The sequence below is a fragment of the Seriola aureovittata genome, chromosome 19 (genome assembly GCF_021018895.1).
Source record: "Seriola aureovittata isolate HTS-2021-v1 ecotype China chromosome 19, ASM2101889v1, whole genome shotgun sequence".
Taxonomy (NCBI): Eukaryota; Metazoa; Chordata; class Actinopteri; order Carangiformes; family Carangidae; genus Seriola; species Seriola aureovittata.
In genome coordinates, this window is record NC_079382.1 from 10,355,872 (window position 1) to 10,376,684 (window position 20,813).

The 20,813-nt window shown below is 43.0% G+C and overlaps 1 protein-coding gene across 2 annotated transcripts in view; it reads right to left on the reverse strand.

Annotated features, from left to right (window-relative positions):
- Window positions 1–2,537: 2,537 nt before the first annotated feature.
- The window catches only part of lratd1 (LRAT domain containing 1), an 81,519-nt gene continuing 63,243 nt past the window's right edge, over window positions 2,538–20,813 (reverse strand). Inside the window, exons 1-2 of one of the 2 annotated variants that reach the window (XM_056363362.1) lie at window positions 4,778–5,422; window positions 2,538–4,268 (exon numbers count right to left, since the gene is read on the reverse strand). In XM_056363362.1, coding sequence (XP_056219337.1) covers window positions 3,443–4,231 — 789 coding nt within the window. In that variant the 5' untranslated portion in view covers window positions 4,232–4,268; window positions 4,778–5,422 and the 3' untranslated portion in view covers window positions 2,538–3,442. Of the gene's footprint in view, window positions 4,269–4,777; window positions 5,423–20,813 lie in introns of those variants that run through there. The other variant, XM_056363363.1, reaches the window with a different exon arrangement.

A 20,813-nucleotide genomic window follows, 5' to 3' on the forward strand; every position in this document is an offset into this window, starting at 1 on the left:
TCATATGTTTGTCTTACATGAGTAACTATTAAGGCTAACAACTAGCTTTGAGCTGTGGAGAGTTTGCACAGTCTCACACACACATACACAGACACACACACACACACACACACACACACACACACACATGCATGCACGCACAAGACCTCAGTGGATATACAGTACAACAGAGGCTGGAGTTTCCCTAGTAACAGTGTTTACTTTCACAATGTCGCTGATGGATACAAAGATGCAGACCTTCATAAATATACATGCACACAGCATATGGACGATACACACACACATGGACGCATGCACACACACACACGCACACACACACACACACACACTGAGTCGTCTGAGCTTACACAAACAACCTGACACTCAATGCTTTAGTAGCTAGGTAGGTCTCACACTTTCACCCACTCACACATTCATTTATGGTATATAGGGCTGAAACAGCAATGCACACACACATACAATGTCATGTCAGATGGCAGAAGCATCTCCTCGAGCTAACAGTAACAATGTGGTGTGCATTACCTGCCTGCAGCTCTCTCTCTTGCTCTCTCTCTCTCACACACACACACAATAGTAAATCTTTCTCTGAGGCTTATTAGTAACAGACCACAAACACACATACAAACTCTAACACCAGCTGCCCCAGTACCCTGATTTTTCAAACTCAGAGGGGATGTCTGACGCGAGCACTCACTCACTCACACACACACACACACACACACACACACACACACACACACACACACACACACACACACCTGGGGCAACCTTAATTTAACACTGAGCCTGTTCAAAATGTACTTCTGGTAAAACAGAAGAAAGCAAATGAATAAAACAGCAGTAAATTGATGTTTATCCAAATCAATCTGGAATACATGTTTGTTTGCATATTTGAATAATTGAAATGTGTCTAAATTTGGACTAGAATACCTCATTCAAGCCTGAGACATCAGTTTGAATACTTCTACAAACATTTTGGTTCCCATCCTTGCTAAGTTTTAAAATAAACAGAATTTTGTGTTAATGTGGTTTTTGCAAGGGATGGAAACACTGGGATTCTTGGCTTTAGTAAAACAATGAGCAGCGAGGGGAGTCAAGCAATACAGAGCAATAATGAAGAAATACCGGCCAACAGAGGCTAAAGAGAATTAGAGGAATGGGAGGAAACAAGAGAGGAAATGTGTCAATATATTCACAGCAACGCCAAAAGAATAAAGTATTTGGGTCAATAGCAGGAGAAAATCTTCTCAAGGCACATTTACAAGATCCACAGTCTTATTAGTCTGTATGTTGACATGAGAAATGTCTGAAAGCTGAGATTGCAACATCTGCGCGCATTCTCTCTCTCTCTCTCACACACACACACACACACCACTGGACAGGAGACCTGTGTCTGATTGAACTTGTCAGTGGAACAAACATCACCTACATCAGACAAAATCAGTCCCAGCAGAGACAAAAACACACATGGTAAATCCCAGCATGCATGCTGGTTTACCAGCATGCTCTCTGCCTCACTCGCTCCCTCTCCCTCTCTCTCTCTCTCTCAGACACACATACACACAAACACAAAGTCTTTGTCTCACTCGCCTCTCCAGCTGGATTGAACTAAATCAACTGCTTTGTTATTTACGACCGCATAAGTACTCAGAGGTGAAGATTCAACCAGACAAGCTGTATAGTGGCAATATAACATTTTGAAAACCTCTTCACCTCCACACAGTGGCCATTCACCTCTGTATACAGTCAAAAATTAATCTCAAGTGCAGCAAGCTGGCAACCTGAACAAAGAGACATATTACAGCAAAACATTTCCATGAATCTGCTCTCTGGTCCTTTCAGACTCAATTAAGCAAAGGTAATAAGCAAAGCGAGGGGAGACGGACGCCTTTACACTAGTGAGGTGACTGATACCACCTCCACTGATACTACCACAGATCACAAGCCAAGGCGCTGTATGACTCTCACAGCAGAGGAGCAGCAACATCAATCCAGGGATAAAGCCACTGCAGACTGATACAACACAGGTGCCATAATAACACAGTGTGTTTCTTCATAACAAGCATTATATGGAGGACGTCTTGTTCACAATGCAGATGTAAAATATGAGCTGAGAAGCCAGCATAACTTTGAGTAGAGCTGTTGTGAAGAATGAAAAACACAGAATCAGGAGAGATCACCATGCCTGTGGATGTGTAGCCTAAACATCAACAGGGTAAAACCCACACATGGAAATGTGGCCTGTGGCCAAATACTGCATGTTCTCATTGACTCTATACAGCTGCCCATATACTGTAGCTCCCAGATCCCATATGGATTTTTCATAAAGCCTTTATGGGTTTGATGCAGATGACCATTTTACTGCCTCCAAATACTGTGGAGATATATGAAGCCTATTTGGCTTGAGGCAGGTCAGGAGGCACCAGAACATCAATAATTCATACATCCCAGTGTGTATGTGTGTGAGAGAGAGAAAGAGTGAGAAATGGTGTGTTATTGTACATGTGTGATCAAACAACACCTGCTAGACCAACTGATTATTTTCATATTTCAACCTCCATTTATTTGAACCAAGAAAAGAGATCAGGGTTAATCCACTAAACTTAAATACAAAAATAAGGGACTCAAATTGAAATCAATATATGAATACAATTTACACATACATCCAGTGCCGTGGATCAGGATGACAGCATTGTGAAAATGACAATACTCTTGATATGGCAAAAAGGGGAGCTTGAACAAGCCAAAATGCTTTGTTTAGGCAACTGCGTAGCCATCTGGGACTGTCAGAGGTCTATGAATTAGTGGCTTGGATCTGTGTTATGGTCAGTCCCGGTCTTAAAGCTAACAGTAAAAAAATAGAAGGGAGACTTTTCGAGAGCCACCCCAGATCCTATCTTTCACCCCCCCCCCCCATCTCTCCCTCTCCCGGTCTCACCGTCAGGTCTGCCGCAGCAGGCGCCCTATGCAGAGAAGGGGCCAAATCCATTTTCCCGAGAAAATAAACAGAAAAACCAAACCGAGCCGTGTGCGCTATGTGCGGGTTGTCGTACAGGTGATTTCGCTGTTCGGGGCAATGGGTTTAGTAGAAATCGTGTGTCCCACTCAGCACGAATTCTAATTTGAAGGGGCGTTGTCTGTTTATATGGCCGCTCTCTCTCAGTTTTCAACACTCTGCAATTTGATGGAAATTCCACAGAGCGCCTGTGGTCCAGACGCAGCCCGGGGTCCATCCCTGACAAGACAGACAGTCCAAAACCAACAGGTCCTTGCATGTGTGTGCGTCCGTGTGCTTGTGTGCGTGTGTGCGAGTACGTTTGTGTGTGCGCAAAAACTGTGCGTCCCTGCGCTTTGGCGAGAGGGAGGCAGCTGGGGGTGGGGGTGGGGGAGGTGGGGTGGGGTGGGGGGGTTGGAGGGAGAGGATATCAAACGGAATCCCTGATCACTCCTTGCCCCCGTTAACCAAAGACAGCTCTTTGAGAATTCCACTGGCGTCCACTCGCCTCCTCTCCCGGATCATGTCCTCCAGGCTGCGAAAGACCAGTGTGTGCACCCCGCTGCCAGACAGATGCACTTTGAGGAAATACTGCTGCTCCGCTGAGTGCGCCTCTCCCCCGGCTTTGAACTCCCGTTTCCCAAAACGACACCAGGCTGCGAAACTTTCCGAGTTGGTCCAGCATATCTCGTCGCTGCTCAGGCCCAGGTGTCCCACCGCGTTCTGCATCACCAGGTCAGGAGGAAGCGGTCGGTACCGGTACCGATTGTTGACTATCCTCCCGTGGCGACCGTTGCTGATCTCAAGCAGGCTGTCCTTGCGGATCTCGCCCTTGTGCAGATGAATGACCTGGTCGTCCTGCTCGTAGATGGCCCAGTGGGGGGCTTGCGCGGTGGCCACCAGCTCCAGCAGGTCCCCCGGTTTGCACATAGTCAGCAAAGTTTTGGCCGAGTACACATTCAAGTCCTCGTTCTCCCGCAGCTTGGAGAAGATGCATTCCTGGGAGCAGAACGCAGAGTACTCCACCTCGCTGACCGAGAAGGGTCCCTCCTCGGCCGGGCTGTGGTCCTTGGTGAAGCCGCAGTCAGACGGAGTGCGGTCGTCCACCTCCTCCTCTTCGTCAGAGAAGAAGTAGGCGACGCCGACCCGAAGCTCGTCCTTCTCTAGCCCGGACGGATCCCCCGTGGGCAGCTCGCTGTAGTTGAGGTGGGTGATCCGATCCAGTTGATTTCCCATCAATGACCTGGCAAGGCAGAGGCATGGACTGCGGTGTCTGAGAGGGGATGGGGAGAGAGGGTGAGAGATGGGGAGAGATAGAGAGATGGGTGTCAATAGAGTAAAATGCAGCGGCAAGCAATATTCACTTTCACGAGGCGCCACACACTGAGCACAAACGCTTGGCTGCATTTAAATCCCTTTGGACAATTGATAAGAGAGCAGGCTTAAGAAGGCAATCAACACTTCTCAGCAGTCACCTACAGAGAGGGACAGGAGCTCTCTTGTGTTATTGAGCCGACAGAGTACACTAACACAATCAATGATCCTCTGCCCCTTGCTCTGCTCACACCCATTAGTCAATCATTAATTCCAGTGGAATGTAAAAAGAGTCTGCTGTTCCCATGCAGAGGAAGCAAGGAAAAGGAAAAGAGGGGAAAAATAGTGTTTGGATGGCAGCTGCTGCATAAAAAGAGTGAGGAAGGAGAAGGCACCGTAAATAAAGGCCACTGGTGTGTCTTTACGCACGGCTCACAACGGAAAGAAACTGGAGGAAAAGGAGGATACCTGTGCGCTCCCCGGGCAAATGGTTAAATATCCTTATGGTCCATTGGTACAGAGGGCTGCACGGTCCCCTGCTCACCCTCTCTCTCTTCTTCCGTCCTCTTTCTTCTCACACTCGTCTCTCACTCTTCGCACCGCGAACCGGGGCGCTCCGGCTGTCGTGCGTGTGCTAGTACTTTCACTTATTTGAGCCGCCAGCTCCATTTAAGTACCAAGGAGAGCTCCGCCTCGGCCGCCGCGCTCCGCCTTCACAGGCTTCCACTGGAGCGCAGTCACGGGGACCATTACAGCCGAGCCAATGGGAGCCGCGGAGGGACGTGCCAGTCAATCAGACGACCCAATCGGTCGCGAGCAGGGCGGCCAGCGGCGATAGGCGGCTGTTACCTTGGCATGGTTTTTGTTGTCAGAGAGCTGTGGAATTCTCTACATGATCAGCGGAGTCCTTATAGGCAAGTTCAAGGCAGCAGTCATCAGCGATAAGAGCCTGCATATCTCAAGAGGAGCATACGAGGGAAGCGTGGAGTTTTTATTGTGCTCCTGATGCGCAATAAACATCTCTACTATCTCAAAACTGCTCCAAAAACTGCGTCCTTATCGTAGGCACACTGTTGCTGCAGGACATGACAAATGTGTTTCCACCATCCTGAATACACGAGCAGGTTCTGTCCTTCGGTTCAAATGTGTAACTTGTAAATCATTTCCACTTGCTTCACTACACTTATTCCATAGCTGTCACTATATGTGTGTGTGTGGGGGGGGGGGGGGGGGGTGGGGGGGAGCGGGGTGGGGAGTGAGCCTAGCAGAGACTGAAGGGAGGGGCTGGAGGCATGCAGGTGTGTGTGTGTGTGTGTATAAGGTAGGAACAAAAGAAAGGAGTCTAGAGGGAGATTAATACAAACTCTGTCACATTTTACTTTGCATTGATGTTGTGTCTAGGAACAAAATATGACTGAAATGAAATGCATATCGAATTTCAGCCTGTGACTCACTTTTGCATGCATAATATATTGTATACTCGCATACAGTGCTCACAAGATAAATGTGAGTACACTTATGTCAACCACACTCTGCAGTCACGTCTCTCTTTTCATCACCACTGCCCAGAGCAGATAGTCATCTGGCCGTTTATATCAGAGCCCTCTCTATGGAGCGACTATTTTTGTCTGTCTACCTGCACATCAGAAATCTGTTCATATTTTTCTTTTCTTTTTCTTTTCTTTTTTTCCTGGCAGCATCCGGAGAGCTCCTCAGAGTATTTCTCTCTTTCCTCTCCCAGATGGTTGGCGATAGCAGCTCTCCAGTTGCTGACATAGAACAGTCCCCGGTGGCTTTTTCAGTAGGTGAGATAGGATTGTGCACACACACCCCCCACCCCTCCCCAAACAGTCATCCATGCACCCATGTCCTCCTATGTTGTTTTCACTTTCACCAGTGAGCAGGACGTGCATGCATCCTGACTGATTGGCCTTTTTCATTTATGTGCAGAGGTTGTTTGTGATGTAGTCCTCACCTTTCTGTGCACACCCATGTACTTTGAAGTCAGACGGGGAGGGAGAAATACACACATACATATGTACGAGATGTTGTATGTAGGCCCGCATGCACACACAGTACACACACAGTACACACACACACACACACACACACAAGGTGTCATGGGACTGTCAGCAGTGGGTTTGGCTGCAGCTCCTGTGGGCATGTGGTCCTGCCACCTATAATCTACAATGAGCAGAAATGAGTTTCCTTTGTAGACGCCGCCTCTCCAGGACACACGCACATATGCTGTACTCGCTCTGCCTCGCTTTCTTTCTCTGTCTCTTTCCCCCTCTCTCTCTCTCTTTCTCTCCCTCTCTCTCTTTTACACACGCACACACCTAATCATATATGCAGCTGGTGTAATAATAAGGCAGGGTGCAGACAGTACTGGAATAACTACTGAGACAGGGTGATATTTCACAACCCCAATAATTGGATATGTCTCTATTCCCTAATTACTAACTAAATCATATACGCTGCAGCGCCATACCATGCAGATAAAACAGACTGACACATACACATTCAGCTGCACGCACCAATGTATTCATTCAACATCAGTGCATCTGTGCGTCTCGCGCTGACTGACTCACTTGTGAACACAACATACACTTCACCATCACCGCTGTATGTCAGATTTCTCTTCATCCGTCTTTCTCTGTCTGTGATGTCTTGTAACCCCCCCCCCCTCACATGAAGTCCCTCTCGGTCGTCGCTGACCACAGTTTTATGGAGGGTGAGGAGACTTATACTGTACACATGCAAACGAAAAAAGGTTGCGTCTTTTGTGGAGAAAAGGGCTTTACGTCAGGTCATAAACCCCTTGAAGCACAAGAGGTGTTTGTGTGCATGTCTTATGTCTAAACTTGCTGGAGTGGGGTACAGAAATAAACAGTGAGGAGAGATTTTCTGCTGTGTTTTTTTTTTTTTTTGGGGAGTGTTGGAGAGCTGATGTCAGCACACAGAAAAATGTCATCTCAATATTTTAAAGACCTGCATGCTGCATATCACTCAGTGTGTTGGTGGTATTTTAGAACTCTATCCTCTAAATCAACACATCTTTATAACTCTCATATTTTCTTGCTTGTATAAAGAAATAAAAAAAAAAAAAAAAAACCATGTTAGCAGAAAATACAATGTAAGCCTTTTTGTGATACTCTATTGATCCCTGCGGGAGAAATAATCTTTTATGTTCGTGCCTTTTCGGGGAGGTCAGAGAGCAGGGTCAGCTACAGAGCAGTGTCAGGCAGAAATTGAGCATTAGTATCAACTCTGCTCAGATCAGGTCTGAGTCAATGGCCTTTTTTTTTTTTTAAAAGACATTCAAGATGGGGTGACTGATATTTGCTAAGTCTGAGTCTAGAGGTGCGGTTCACATGGCGGTGGAGAAACGAGGTGGCGCACCTTCAGTCATAACCATTAACATCTCCTGCAGTGTATTCATTCTCCTTGGAGGCAGTGCTCTCTGGGTTCTCACTCTGACAAAAGTTGCGACAGAGTCTTGAGAAGAGCCACCACAAAAGCCCCCCCCCTCCCCCAACGGAAACTGAATAGCATTTTGTGCAAATGAATATACAGCACCTTGAATTAAATTAGTGTTTGGTTTTTCTGTGATAAATAAGTAAAGAGCAGCAGAGAACAGGCAGCAGAGAAGCTGAGCCCTGTGTCTATGAAGGCTGCAGCTGCATCAACAATTACTCCACAATTACCTCCTGTGTGTGTGTGTGTGTGTGTGTGTGTGTGTGTGTGTGTGTGTCACGGTACATAATGACACTTCTGTAAATGCTGGATGACAATTATTCACAGCAGTGCCACATGTGTATATAGTTGGAATGAATGTTGTTGTAATTTATTTCCCCCCATGGATATGCATTTCACAATCAAACTGGCCAAGTGTTTTGATTGCCAAGTATTAGTCAGAATAAATAAATAAATAAAAAGAAATTTTATTGAATACTGAGTGGATGTTAATTAATCTATATATTCGCACATTTGCATAACACAGTATTTATAACATTAAAAAAAAAAAAAGTCATATTCCATCTTTGTCGGAAAACAATGTATAAAAACAATTATACCCTCCAGCACGTCTTTTGTTTACGGCTTTGATTGTAGGTGCTTAGGTGCTGCAGATGGTGGCCATCAACATCATCATCATATCTACAATCACAGTCATCATTTTCCCCTGGGGTGTTATTTCTCCTTGAACTGAGCATAGTCTTTATCTTAGTGGGGAAGGGGAGCAATGGAGCTCAGTGTCTTTGCTTGGTTAAACCGTATAATAAGCAATCAAAGAATAAACTCTACACTGGAACTATTCTAGTGGCATTAATGAATGGAAATGATTTTTTTTTTTTTTTTTTTTTTAAATAGTAATTTATGTAACCATTTTAGTTTCACTGACAACAACGTTTTTTCCCCCTCTTTTACAGGAACACTTCTTTCTATACACTTATTTCAGGGCATGTTGATATGTTTTTATGTCATGTCATGCTATCTTGGTCACATTATGTAACGTTATGTCATGTTACCTTAGGTTATGTTTTTATGTTACGTTATGTTATGTTATGCTATGTTATGATGCATTATGTTATATTGTTGTTATATGTTATGTTTGTTAGGCTATGCTGTTATTTTATGCTATGTTATTATGTTACCACCCTGCTCCCTGTGTAGTACAGTGTGACACAGTATCTTTCAGATGGACTTTTTTAACTGTAATCTTGCTGTTCCAGAGATATGCTAAAGTCTATTTCCATCTCATCTCTCTCTCTTTCTGTCAGCACCTTTCATTTTTATTTTTGTATGAAGTTAACCACTGGCCCAAATCACAGCATAAACAACCAGATAAATGGAAAAAGTCGAACTGGAAATCAATTAGTCTGTTCCAGCATATTAATTATGTCATAAATGGAAGATGTTTGCCATGTTACAGCGCCGTCTGTTTTCCTAAGCGAGAGGTAGGAGACACTTACAGATGGTGGACACTGCTATAAATGATAAAGGTTTTATTTCTTGTTTTGGAGCGTTCAGAAACAGGCCAAGCATGTGCCTGCCTAAAGTTGCTGTTTTGGACCAGTATAGCTTTAATAGAGATGTTCAGTAATGTCTAAACAGTCGAGTCTTTCACTGGCTGAAAGACCCCAGTAAGCATCCAGGCAGTCACATATGGCACCAAGCTGTCCCAAGACATCGTGCAATTCAACAGGGGAAGAAATTGGAATAGTTTGGTCACGAAACGTTCCCTTTGCCAGTATGAAGGATTGAATTGGCAGGAGTGTTTCTGTATAACACCATTTCCAAAAGTCTCTCTCCATGCTTCTCCAAATACAGCTGGTCCTCCTATTGTGATACATAACAGCTTCATCTCTTGTACTGTGTTTGTCTCTGTGCAACAATGTCCATCTAAAAAAAAGGGATGAATGTTTGTTTTATTATGTTTTTTATTTGTTTTGTTTTTTTAAAGTTGGACTGAAAGATTACTTATCTGTTCAAATTACACAATATGTAACAGTCAGTGTTTATCTAGACTTTGGCATTATTTACATTTCCAATTTTTCTTTTTCTCTTCAAAAAACATTCAATAGTAATTCAATGAATAAAGTATTTGTAATATTTGTGTTCTGTTTACCAACTGTGGCAGACAGGATCTTCCAATGTTTTCACAATATTATTCTTTTATATTCTTTATCTTTTTTAATATTATTATATGATATTATTTCACTCAAATCTCTATCTTGTGTGTGTGTGTATGTATGGCCAGGTTTTGTACGTGTGTGTGTGTGTCATGTGTTTTGTTCCAACTCCATCTGTCCCCCACAGAAAAGCAGGTTTTCCGTCAGGTCTTATCAGCTCTCCTCAGACTGCGGACTGTGACTCATTCAGGAGGCCATCGTCTGATACATCAGAAGCCCATCGATGTGGCCGTGAATGTTAACGTCTGCGTATTCAACTCCTCCCCATCTCCAGCTTAATGCTGCTACAGTCAGTCTCCTCTGAAAAGACTTGTACCTTCCACAGACCTGTGTGCGTGCAGCGAAAGGCCGACATGCTGAATTCCCTTTATGTACTGAACTGACAGAAGAGAATTATGGTTTAGTTTGATCCTATGTAGTTAACTAAAAGGTACAGTGGCATGAATCAGGCCAGATTCTGCTCGCCAAATATGGTTTATTAACCGCTGCGAGTGTAACCTTTTATCTTTCTTTTTCTTTGCTATGCCTTTTAAACGCGTTTAAAACCCTTATTGTGGGGCTGGTGAAGAGAAATGACATACTTATCTCAAAACAATTTCACAGTATGAAATTACAATAAACTGTGAAGAGGGAACATTGCTTAATAACTCCTGAACTCCCAAACCCAGAAATACCCCATTTGGTTGCAATGTAAAGAAAGAGAACAATATAAATGAACAAGGTAAAAAAAAAAAAGGAAAGATGTTATTATGTGGCGCTACTTTATGCAATACTTTGTGGCATGGACAACATGAAAGCCCAAGATATGAGATATGATATTTCAAGGATTTATACTGAAAAGAGTAAATATTTTGGTTATTTTTGTAAAATGTATTTAATCAAAACAGATTTCTTGTTTCCAACTCATACGAATCGCAGCCATCGCTCAAATTCTGAATCTGCTTTCAGGGAAATTTTAAGCTCAATGGAAACATTGACCTGATTTATATTGTGATATTTTGATATCAGCTTATATGACAAAATGTATTGTTTTGGGTTTTTTTTTTACGTATTATTTTTTTGTTTTGCGTTTTGCCATACTGGCTTCCCTATCATCTCTCATTGTGTTACATTTTCACCCGTGTCCGTTTGGTTTGTTAGTTTGTCAGCTTGATTACACAAAAAGTACCGAACTGATTAACACCAAACTTGGTGGAGGGACGGGACATGGGCCGGGGAAGAGACCATTAAATTCAAGTTTCGATAAGTTTAAAGGAGCAGATCCAGGATTTTTATAAAAAATCACTTTCCTAAACATTGCGATGTAGGGTATTTTTCTGTGTTTCTGTCAGTTTCACAGGAAATAATATCTGGATCACGATGAAAAAAATCAGATATATTATTCGTGTTAACGTCTATTACTTTGTACAATTTTGGTGCATATCCAGATAATAATCTGGACCTCGCAGACATGTGTGGGATTGTTTGGCCTAGGCGGAGGTATTCGCTCTACTGAGTGCTATTATTATATTTGTTCTTCATTCCTTTCCCCTCTTCCCCTTTATCTCTCTCTCTGGTTGGTGTAGTCCATTGGTATGCAGGGTGATGTTGGCTGGTGTTTGCAAGGGAAGGATAAAGCGGTAATCAGTGCCAATGAAGCAGCTCTTGTCCCAGAGCACAAATGTGCCAACATCAGCAACACCACTAGACCATGTGTGTGTGTGTGTGTGTGTGTGTGTGTGTGTGCACCTCTTAGTGTGTATGTGGGTGTGAGAGAGAGGGAGCAGTATAAAAGAGGTCAGACAGAGGTCATTTTCTTGGACGCAAATGTTATGCGACTGCTTTTTATTCTTGTGCACAGTGCCAGCCGTGCAACACGATCACAGCCACCAAAACGCAACGGTTTTCACGGTCCTGTCTCTGGTGTGACCTCACTGAATCTGCCGTTGGGGGGGTGGGGGGGGGGGGTTGGGGGGTTGGGGTTAAACAGCACAATGCAAATAGTTTTGCAAGCTGAAAAATAAAAGTGAGACACATATCAAAATGTTAACAATGACAAATATCACTCCCATCCAAGATGTTGTCCTGATCTTTTCAATGACAGAACTGTGGACAGGGGAGGTGAACAGTGACCATCCAGTGCCAAAGTGCTGATGAGCGTAGTGGATGACTGACATTGCAGCCAGCAGCTCCCTCGTGTCACTGCGTTTACGTAAACTTCACTCAGATGAATAAAGGTTACAATAATTAACACCTGGAGATCAGCGGCCTTAACTGCGATTATCCTCCCACGCTGCTTTAACAAACGCACATTCACCATCCAGCACCAGTGTTTTTTTTATATTTTAAATTCCATTTCTGTTATCTAGTTGTTTGATTTTAAGTGTTGACTGAATATCTGGCTGAGTGGAAAGTGTTGACTGAGACGACTGTTCCAGACTGCGGGTGACAGACACATTCACGGTGTGATGCTCAAATCCAATGTATTGTTTCTCTGTTTGTTTTGCTGTTCCATCCTCCTCCCTGTTTCTACCTTGTTCTTTATGGCTGAGGGGTCAAACTTTAACCTATTTAAGATTGAATAAACTTAAAACATGATATGATAGTGAATGATCAGAAAAGGGGAAAATATGATGTAATATGATTCAGTTTCCTGCACTACCATGAAAAACAATGCAGAGTCAACTTCTTTTGTTGTTCTTAGTTTAGACTCGTGGTACTGACACAATACTATAAGCATTTATGCAATATCAGAGTAATATTACGTACAGGCGGGCCGGATGGTCTGATCTTACCACCTGTACATTTTACTGTGGCATTCAGTTTGCATTTGTTTGGCATTTTCTCTGAAGCTTGACAACTTCACTGTTGAACTGTTAGACGTTAAGATTTGACGCCTGACTGCAGGATATACAGTAATTCTTTTTGTGGTTTAGCTGTAACAAATAAGCACGCGTGCATCACCCAGGACTGTATGTTTCATATAAAACTATTATATACTATATTTTTATATAAAAAAAACAATTATATTATAAACAATTACCATGATCAAGTCAATTTTACAAAAACTTCAATCATGGATTCAAATTAGCTTTAATGTGCAAATGGCTCCAAATGGTCAAAGGTTTGAGTCAGCAAGTCTTTCCGAGAGTAACAGGGGAATTAACATTCATGAATTTAAATGATAAATCGAGCTTTTATTGTCAAAAGATAGATGAGACTAGGTGCTCTCATTTTGTGATGGCACACAGCCAGGATTTTAGTGGCGTGGTGTTTTTACTGGATGCATGAGCAGGCTGTGTTCTCACCTCCACGTGCTTGTTTTTTCATTGACTTGCTGTGAATTTGACTGTTAGGACAGGCGCAGTGGGGGTTTGTCAGTTATTATCAGGCACCACAGTGCAATTTTGATGTCAAGCGTTTGTGTACTTTGCACTTCCCACCTGCTTAGACCCAAGGCACACAGCTTATGATTCATAGAATAAGCCTGTGGTTTATGGTATTGTCATGTGCACGTGACCAGTCTTTATTGAAAAGCCTACAAAACAATCGAATGAATTACATGCCACTCAATGGGATATACAGCGTATGATATACTGTAAATAAATTATTTCACTGTATTCATGTGCGGTTGTGGTGTGAATGTTGACTTCACCCTCTATAGGCATCATGAATGGCTTGTGGTTGTTCCAATCGCACCATAAACTGTCTATACCACGGAGTCTGTGTTGCTTTTCACTGAAGTGTTTCCAACAGTGCCACGGTTCTCCTTGGACCACCACACCACGGTAAGCAAAAGCGTTATCGTTCCCCCCAAGTTAATTTAATTTAAAGGTGCTGGGTATTTACTTGTGCCGATTCTGCACCTCCTGCACAAGGACATCAAGTTCCCCTTGGTAGAAGCTTTTGTGGCAGCTACACTGAAGACTGTTCTCATCAAGAAATGCAGAGTGCACAGCTTTTGCAGAGAAGTAAAAGCGGTGATGATAAGATTGGTCATGAGTTATGCCAGCCGCTACAAAACTTAATGATAACATTTTCCCCCAAATTTAAACCCCTCACAGGCTGTGCTGCAGCTGTGTGTCTCAGGACTGAAAGTACAGAGTCAGCTGCTGCAGCTTGGATATCAAAAACAGAGGCTTATTTATTTAAGACCTTACTTGGTTTTATGTTAAAGGTAGAGTAACTGATTCTGGACAAAGATTTGATATTTGAACTCCACAGCAAAACAAATACAGCCCTCCATTCAGAGCTCTCTCATACAAGAAACATACAAAAAAGGTAATGGTAGCTAGCGTAGCATTTCAAATTATGCATTCAACCAAATAAATCCACAGTGATAGCAAACTTTTAGGTCTTAGGTTATAAAACCCTCTGCACGTTGTATGGACAAATACCATAATATAGCGCAAACTGCAGCTATAGTTGCTGCTGCAAAGCTAACATGCAGAGATAACCAGACAGTTCCCCATAGCCAGCACTCCAGCTGCAGACAGCGGTACTCACAACTCTCCCACTATTGCAGTCAACCACCAACAACATATCTTGGCAAACTAGAGAGCAAGCTGAATGTCCATGGGCAAGTAATCAAACGTTACCAGACGCACAAATGTGACACTGGCACCTGCAACTAACCAGTAGGGGAAAGCTATCATAAACATTAGCAAATGGCACAAATAATACTGACCTGTTGGCTCTCTGAAACTGTCAAAAACATCCAAGGTTTGTCATTCGTGGTGTGGGCCAGTCCCAGCAGATAAGCGAATGGTTGAATTTCTTTCCCAGTCTGACTGTGTAGTCTGCTGAATTAGAAAGCTTCACCGATGTTTACACAGTTTTTTGCCCTTGCTGACATTAACACTTCTTTTTTGTTTTTCTAAACTTCCCCTCTTTGGGCTGTTCCTCATCCGTCTATTGTTCTCGACATTGCGAAGTACTGTGCATGCACTCGCCTTAACGTTGCCGCCGATCTATCATCTGCAGTCCCAATCAAACCCACAGAAAACGCCCGGCACGATGAAAGGGTAGGCTGCTCCTTCTCCTTCACCTGGTAATCCTTAAATTGGCACTATCCGTTAGCATATGCCAGATTGACCGTCCCACTGCCCCTTTTACCCTATCTCCCCCATCTCCCCTCTTCTCTCCCCTGTTGTCATGTACACAAGCACGAACACCCCTTGTTTGGCTGGAATAGAGATGTGTTTACTTGGTGTGAGCCACTTTATTTATTTCTCATTTACAGAGCCAGGGTTGTGCAGGACCATTGGGTTTTTTTCAGTGTGCACACAGGGTACCATGAGGAGATATTCTCTCAATTTATCCAAAACTGTATTAGATTAGAATCACATCCTCCACCTTTAATTGCTATGCTGCCACATTCAACCACCTGAGTTGTTCATCAGCTTGCAACAACAGGACTGACCTTGAGGGCCTGGCTTCAGAAAGGTGTGTGCTGAGGTTATGAGAGTATGCCTGTGTAGTTGCATATGTTTTCCTCCCTCTGACTGTGTGTGTGTGTGTGTGTGTGTGTGTGTGTGTGTGTGTGTGTGTGTAGATTCAGCATGTGACTACCTACTGTGTGGCCTGGTCCCTGGTCTGACACGCCAACATAATCTGCTATCAAACAGCCTTGCAGACCTTTGCCTCTTACAATGGCTGCCTGGCCCCGATTAGTGTGTGTGCAGTGCGTGTGTGTGTGAAAGGAGAAGTAGAAGACAATAAGGCATGATGTAGGGGGTTCAAATCAGGGGCAAGGTAGAACATTCTTGTTATGGATTGTAGGCTCTATAGACTGTACATACACACACACACACACACACAAACACATATGTACACCTCCAGCGCACACATGTTCAAACCCACACATGCCTGCTCACACAAGCACACAAAGATAAATTAAAGGCAAATCTGTGTTGGGGAATTACCTATATTTCATTGTGGTAAAGTTGTAGTGGTTACGATGCAATCTCTTCCCCAGAGCCCCCTAGTGGCTTAGTAATATGTCAGGAGGCACACAATAATAAAAGCCCTCTTTCACAGCTGCCGAAGCAATAAATTTAAGAGCCAAACCTGCGTTGGCTCTTGCTCCTCAATGTCTTTCATGCACATTTGTTCCACGCGTGTTCACATATGCAATTTCCTGCATCCAAGCACTATTTCACTCACTGGATTTACATTCTCACTGTTCAACACGTCCCGCATACAAGATTTGGGCACAGTGAACCTATAGCATTAGGTGCTCTCGATAACAAAAGACAGATAACATTTCTTATGACTGCAAACAGAAAACGGTCTACTTCAGATCTTGGATCCAACCTACGAAGGGAAATAAAAAGGAGTATTGTAGCAGGGGCATTAAAGTAGATTTTGCAGTGGATGATTGGCATCAGCTGCTCCATTCATGCTTCATTACCCGTGGCCCATTCATTAGCTGCTTCGCTACGAGATGACAATTAATGTCCAGTCATATTCATAAAGGTGTAGAACACGGCCATTAAAACCCTCTCTCTAACACCTCTCATCATTAGGGCCCAAACCACCAGAAAGTGCCACAGTGAAGTTCATTTGTTACTCCCTCTTGGCATTTTGTTGTCAAGACCCTGCATCATTTCGTTCAAGAAAGAGTCGCTGATGAGGGAAGAAAAAGCCCTTCAAAGTCGCTAATGTGAGACGTTCATACAGTTTATTTCTTCTTCTGTCTCAAACCGTTCCTCATTTGTGGAGCAGTTTATACTCAGACAGAGGGAGGAAGGTGCAACGCAGCAAATAAGCTACAATAGCTCCCTCCATTTTGGACATTATGGCTCTTTTTTTTTTGCTTAAAGGGTATAGCACTGTCACAACTGTACACGGCTTGATATACTTTCCCCTCATGAGCGGCTCCACTGACTGTGCCATTTCTTTTGAAATGAATTCCTGTTGCCACTTTAGATGAACAGCCTTCACTCTGCTAAAACACAAAACTTTTGGTATTGTTGATTTTTTTTTTTTGGGGGGGATTGTTATTCTTTATGTATGTGTGTACATGTGTGTTCGTTAAAGGCAATCATGACTCCCTCTTTGCTACTCTGATTCTCTGAAAGCACTCTAAAAGAACTGAGCCTTTCAAACTTGCTGTAAATCGTCAGTTTCTTGGCAATTCTTTGTCTCCGACTGTGTTCTTTCAATTTTTGTGTAAAAAGGCAGTCCTGACTGCCTGGTAGCCAACCAATTCTGGTTGTTAACCATCTGTAAAAAAAAAAAAAAGAAAAAGAAAAGAAAATGACATATTCATGTCTATCATCTTCAAGGAGCTGGAAAGTAGATAAACATCAACATCTGCGGAAACGAGCAGGAGGTTGCTTGTGTTGTCCGATAGAAGAGGGGAGTCTTCCTGTGATGTGAAGACGGGGGCTACCCCCGTGCTGGCTCTGTGGTGCCCTTTGATGCTGCTGAGGGGGGTTTGGATTGCCACTTGGTGTCTGTGGGTGGCTGTTGTTAGTTCTGGTTTGGCTCAAGCACAAACTCAATTCACTTAAGCTCTTCCTCAGATAATGACTCTGTTCACATCCTCTTTGCTTTGTCTTTGGTTCTTTCTTCTCCCTCTCAGCCTCAGAATCACAGAACAAACAAGCAACTGCACAGACCACAACGCTCCCTGAAGAGAGCTCTCTCCTCAGTTAATCTCCGGGGGCTCTCTGATCCTTCACATGCTAATCAACCCTAACAACAGCACAAACTCCCATGTTTATTCATAAATAATCTGGCATTCAGCGATACCAAATATCATCCCTTAAACACACCACAAAACAGCTGAATTTTCTCTGTAACCATATTCTTTGTATAGGTGATGATGGCATTATAATAACTATATTATTTCGTTCAGGTGATTATTGGTATTTCTCTAACTGCATTATTTTGCATCACCACTTTGTCCTATCTCTGCTGCATGTTCTCCACACAGAGCAGGAGAGAAGAACTAAAACAGAAAAAGTCTCCTTCACAGAAGTTGGTTTTGGGAAAAATAATTAAACAAAAATTTAAAAAAAATGTAAACTTACTCTGATTCGAGAGTTCGTTCAGTCTGTGTTGCATAATGGGCTACGAGCAGTAACCAATGCAATTAGTGCAGCTGCTCTTTTGTGTTTCACTGTGTTTTTGCTAATTAGAAAGTCAAAGGAGGAACCGGACAGAGCGCCGCCTAAAAAGGACACACTCTGCACAACCACAGACAGAAAGAGAATAATGTTCTGTAACTTTTTTTTATTTATTTTTATTAAAAAACCCCAGGACCTGAATTGAACCCAGCTGTCTTCTCCAGTGTATTCAATGTATCGCAATGGATAGTTCATCCAACATCTTTCAGAAATATATTGAAAGAAGAAAAATGTCAGATAAGCTTGCAAGAGGGGAAGAATGAAATCATTTTCAGAGAGGAAATCCCTTTGAACCTGTACCTGTACTACAACTTCATGTGTGTATCCTTTGAAATGTTGAGCCATTTAATGCCTGATACAGTATAGCCTCAATAAAATGATAATGTAGCTATGGTGTTAGCAGATCTATCAGATCTCCTTCATTCAGCTTGCGTTTCTTCCATTCTCCAGCTCCAGGAGCAGCCTCAGCCTTCTACGTATAACTGGAATTAGCAGGGAAAGATCAACGGACGTTGCTCTCATCACATGAGACTTGATTTGTAATAAAAATGCATCAGTTCCAAGACCTTTTGGAGAGGAACCAGAAACCGGGGAACGTTAGAAAGAGAGAGAGAGAGAGAGAGAGAGAGAGAGAGGGAGAGAGAGAGAGGGAACAGCAGGGAGCACATACCCCAGCGCTCAGCCCTGACTTAGTAGCCAGTGCAAAAAAAAATTCCTCAACAGGAAGAGGAGCTTCGGTCAGAGCTGGTATGAGTCAACTTCTGGTTGAAATATTCTCACAATAAAGATGCAGTAATAATTTAAAATATATATTGTTATTAAAAAAATACAATTGTTATTGTTGTAGAAGGAATATAACACTTGGACCGCACTTTCTACAAATTCAATAATATATAAACCTCCAAATTGCCACGGCAACAAAAAAAAATATCTCTGGCAGTGCATATGCTATGAATGCCTTGGAGAAAATATTGTCTTCATTATCCTGAGCAAACATTGCATCCATGACGGCGGGCTTTTCACCCCACTTTCAAATGTTTGCATTCAGAACAGCTGCCGACTTCTTTTCCCTTGAGATGTGGTTGGACAACATGTCGTAAATAGTTTAGAGCGCACTGACTCTTTAAGTCATTATCACAAAGACTACAGTTACACAAATCCAGGAAAAATACATTGTCTAAAAAATGTGTTGAAGGTCAGAGAAAAGAGTTTTTTTTTTTTTTTTTTTTTTTTTTTAAGTTTTGTAAGAATAAATGTCAGAAAATAGAGAATAAAAGTCCAGACTCCAGAATGTAGCTTAAAGATAAATATGAAATCATCCACCTCTCTTGGAGTGAAAGGTGCTCTGTTCTTCCCATGTCCTTCGATTTTAAAACACGCCAGACGTTCTTCAAAACAACCGTGGCCCATACTGCGCCTCACAATGAGCGGAGAAGGTTGACAAAGGTAGGGCAGAGAACCGACCCTTTCTCGTAGAGCTGGGGGGTAAAAATGGCCGCTCAGTCAGTTGGAGGTCAGACATTGGCCGCCTGAATAGATTTTTTTTTAAAATTCCAGAAAACTCGCCCCCCACCCCCCCCTCCACCTCGTCCCTACCTCTGATCTCTAAAAACAAATGTTTTCCTCTCCTCCGTCACCCTTCCTTCTCTATTGTTCTCCTTTGCTCCCCTCATCCCACCTCTGAGTGCAGCCCACTCCACCTCTCTCTTGACCTCTCCTCAATAACCCAACTCTCTTTGTTTTTGTCTCTCTTTCTACCCCTTCAACCTTTCTCTCTTTGCATCTCCGCATCCTCTTTTTTTTTTTCATACTTTTTTTTTTAATATCCCTCCCTCTGTTTCCTTCCCTATTTTTTCCCTGCTCTTCTGTCTGCTTCTTGCCTGTGAAAGTTTTCTATCACCTTGCTGACAATCCTAGTCAATAATCTCAGGATATACCATGCGCTTTGAATCTAAAAAGGCTTGCTGTTTTCCGCAGCTTGCTTGAGTCTGGCTCTTGCGGTCTCTTTCTCTCTCCGCCAGTTTCTTATGTCCATTCCCTATTTCCCCCTCCATTTCAGCTTTCTCTAAATACGCTTCCAAAAAGTTTGCTGGCAATGTCAATTCTTTTCACCCCCTCCTCCCTCCCCCCACCACCCACCCACCCCCTTTCTTCCTTTCACTGTGTGAAGGAGCCTTTGTTAAATGTGAGAGAGGAGCAGAGGGAGGACTTGGCAGAATAAGAATTCAATCAGTGAATGCCACCAAGACGTAAACACAAAAGGTGAATATCAGGAGACAATAAAGCCGTGAGCGTTCTGAAAGACAGAAGCGTCTTTTTCAAAGTATCTCTATAGTTTTGCGGTGATGGTGTTATGGACGTTCATTGTGAAGACATTAGCCATCCTGCTACACCAACAGCATTCGTAATTACATTTTTTATGTGGGTTATGAATTATCCAACTCTACCTGTTCAGCTGGAGGTTGACTGAATAACTGAAAAATCTTGGTGCAGATCATGAAATATTAACATGCAAATTATTGCTATCTTTCCTCATATTCACCAACAGTTTTTGGCTTGTTATCTTAAACAAGGATGATTACTTGCAAAGACAGTTTAAAGGAGTAACACAAATCCCTCACCAAACAAAATGAAGTATTTTGGGGCTGAAAAGTCCCTGGCTGGACTGGAGTCAAATTGGCAATAATGTGATTACAT